This window comes from Aegilops tauschii, chromosome 3 (genome assembly GCF_002575655.3).
Source record: "Aegilops tauschii subsp. strangulata cultivar AL8/78 chromosome 3, Aet v6.0, whole genome shotgun sequence".
Classification (NCBI taxonomy): Eukaryota; Viridiplantae; Streptophyta; class Magnoliopsida; order Poales; family Poaceae; genus Aegilops; species Aegilops tauschii.
The window spans coordinates 548883365-548884906 of record NC_053037.3 but is presented as its reverse complement, the minus strand read 5'-3'; the positions used below and the strand labels follow the sequence as shown (position 1 = coordinate 548884906).

The 1542-nt window shown below is 51.9% G+C and overlaps 1 protein-coding gene across 1 annotated transcript; it reads left to right on the top strand.

The window, feature by feature from the left end:
• Positions 1-419: 419 nt before the first annotated feature.
• Positions 420-1088, top strand: LOC141020658 (uncharacterized). The gene has a single exon (XM_073495581.1). The coding sequence runs from the start codon at positions 420-422 to the stop codon at positions 1086-1088; it is 669 nt and encodes a 222-aa protein (XP_073351682.1).
• The last annotated feature ends 454 nt before the right edge of the window (positions 1089-1542 follow it).

The following is a 1542-nucleotide window of genomic DNA, read 5'->3' as shown; positions in this document are numbered from 1 at the left end:
CACGACATCCCACTGGTGGATTACAGGGTCTATGGACCCAACTCGGACACCCAAAAGGTCGAGTTCATGCAGGAGCTTGTAGACATTCGTGAGCTCATTGCTGGGCCTTGGGCGGTCGTAGGGGATTTCAATCTCCTGGTAAATCCCGAGGGCAAAAGCAATGCCCGTATCAATAGACGCATGATGGCGCGATTCCGCGCTAAGCTAAATGTTCTCGAGCTAAAGGAGGTGTATCTCAACGGCCGGCGGTACACATGGTCGAATGAGCGCGGACAGGCTACTCTTGAAAAGATCGACCATGTTTTCACCACGGTGGATTGGGAGGAACTTCACCCATCATGTTTCCTCACAGCTTTGGGCCCCGCTGTTTCGGACCATTGCCCCCTTATATTATGTTGGACCTGCACGCTGATTTCAGGATGGGCAAGAGGTTCCGTTTTGAGGCATTTTGGCCGAAGGCGGATGGATTCCGCACCGTTGTGGAGGCTGCTTGGGCCTCGGTGCCTTCTGTGGGAAACCCCTTCATGGTCCTTGATAACAAGTTGAAAGCAACAGCGAAGTCGCTGCAAAGGTGGAGTGACAAGTGGATAGGACATGTCAAGATGCAAATTGCTCTGGCCCTGGAACTGATTCTTCGTCTAGATGTGGCGATGGAAACAAGGCAACTCTCTGCGCAGGAGTTTGGACTGAGGAAGATCCTTAAACGGAAGCTGCTGGGTTTATGCTCACTCAAGAGATCCATTGCGCACCACCGGTCTCGGATGACATGGCTTCGAGATGGAGACGCCGGTTCCCAGTTCTTCAAGCAGCACGCCAGCCACAGGAGGCGTTGGAACACCATCATGGGCCTGCAATGCAACGACCAGTACCTCACGGGCCAAGATGAAATCGCAGAGGCGGTGGACGGCTACTTCCAAGGAATTCTCGGATCGGCGCCACAGCGCACAGGAAGCATCAACTTGGATATACTCGGCCTCCCACGACTGGACCTCACGAACCTGGAGTTGCCGTTCTCGGAGGACGAGGTGGCAAATATCCTGAAATCTATGCCCAAAGATAAAGCACTAGGGCTGGATGGTTTTACGTGAAGATTATATACTTGCTGCTGGGATATCATTAAGGAAGACTTCATGAGAGCTCTGGACAGCTTTTACAGAGGTGATATGAGAGGGCTTGCTACCATCAACAAGGCTTATGTCACTCTAATCCCTAAGAAGGATGGTGCGGAAGAGGTCAAGGATTATCGACCGATTAGTCTAGTGCACGGGGAAGTAAAAAATTTCGACAAGATCCTCTCTGTGAGACTTACGGACGACCTGCCCAAGCTGGTTGGCAGCCACCAGAGCGCCTTCATCCGAGGACGTTCGATCCACGATAACTTCATGATGGTTCAGTGCTCGGTCAGGAAATTACACGCACAGAAGGACGCCGCTGTTATGGTCAAGCTCGACATCTCAAAAGCTTTTGACACGGTGCAATGGTCGTTTGTCATCGAGGTTCTAACTAGCATGGGATTTGGACCGAGGTGGATCGACTCGATTG

Bases quoted from the DNA above. Each gene is read 5' to 3' on its own strand.
- LOC141020658 (XM_073495581.1), top strand. From the start codon at position 420: ATGGGCAAGAGGTTCCGTTTTGAGGCATTTTGGCCGAAGGCGGATGGA.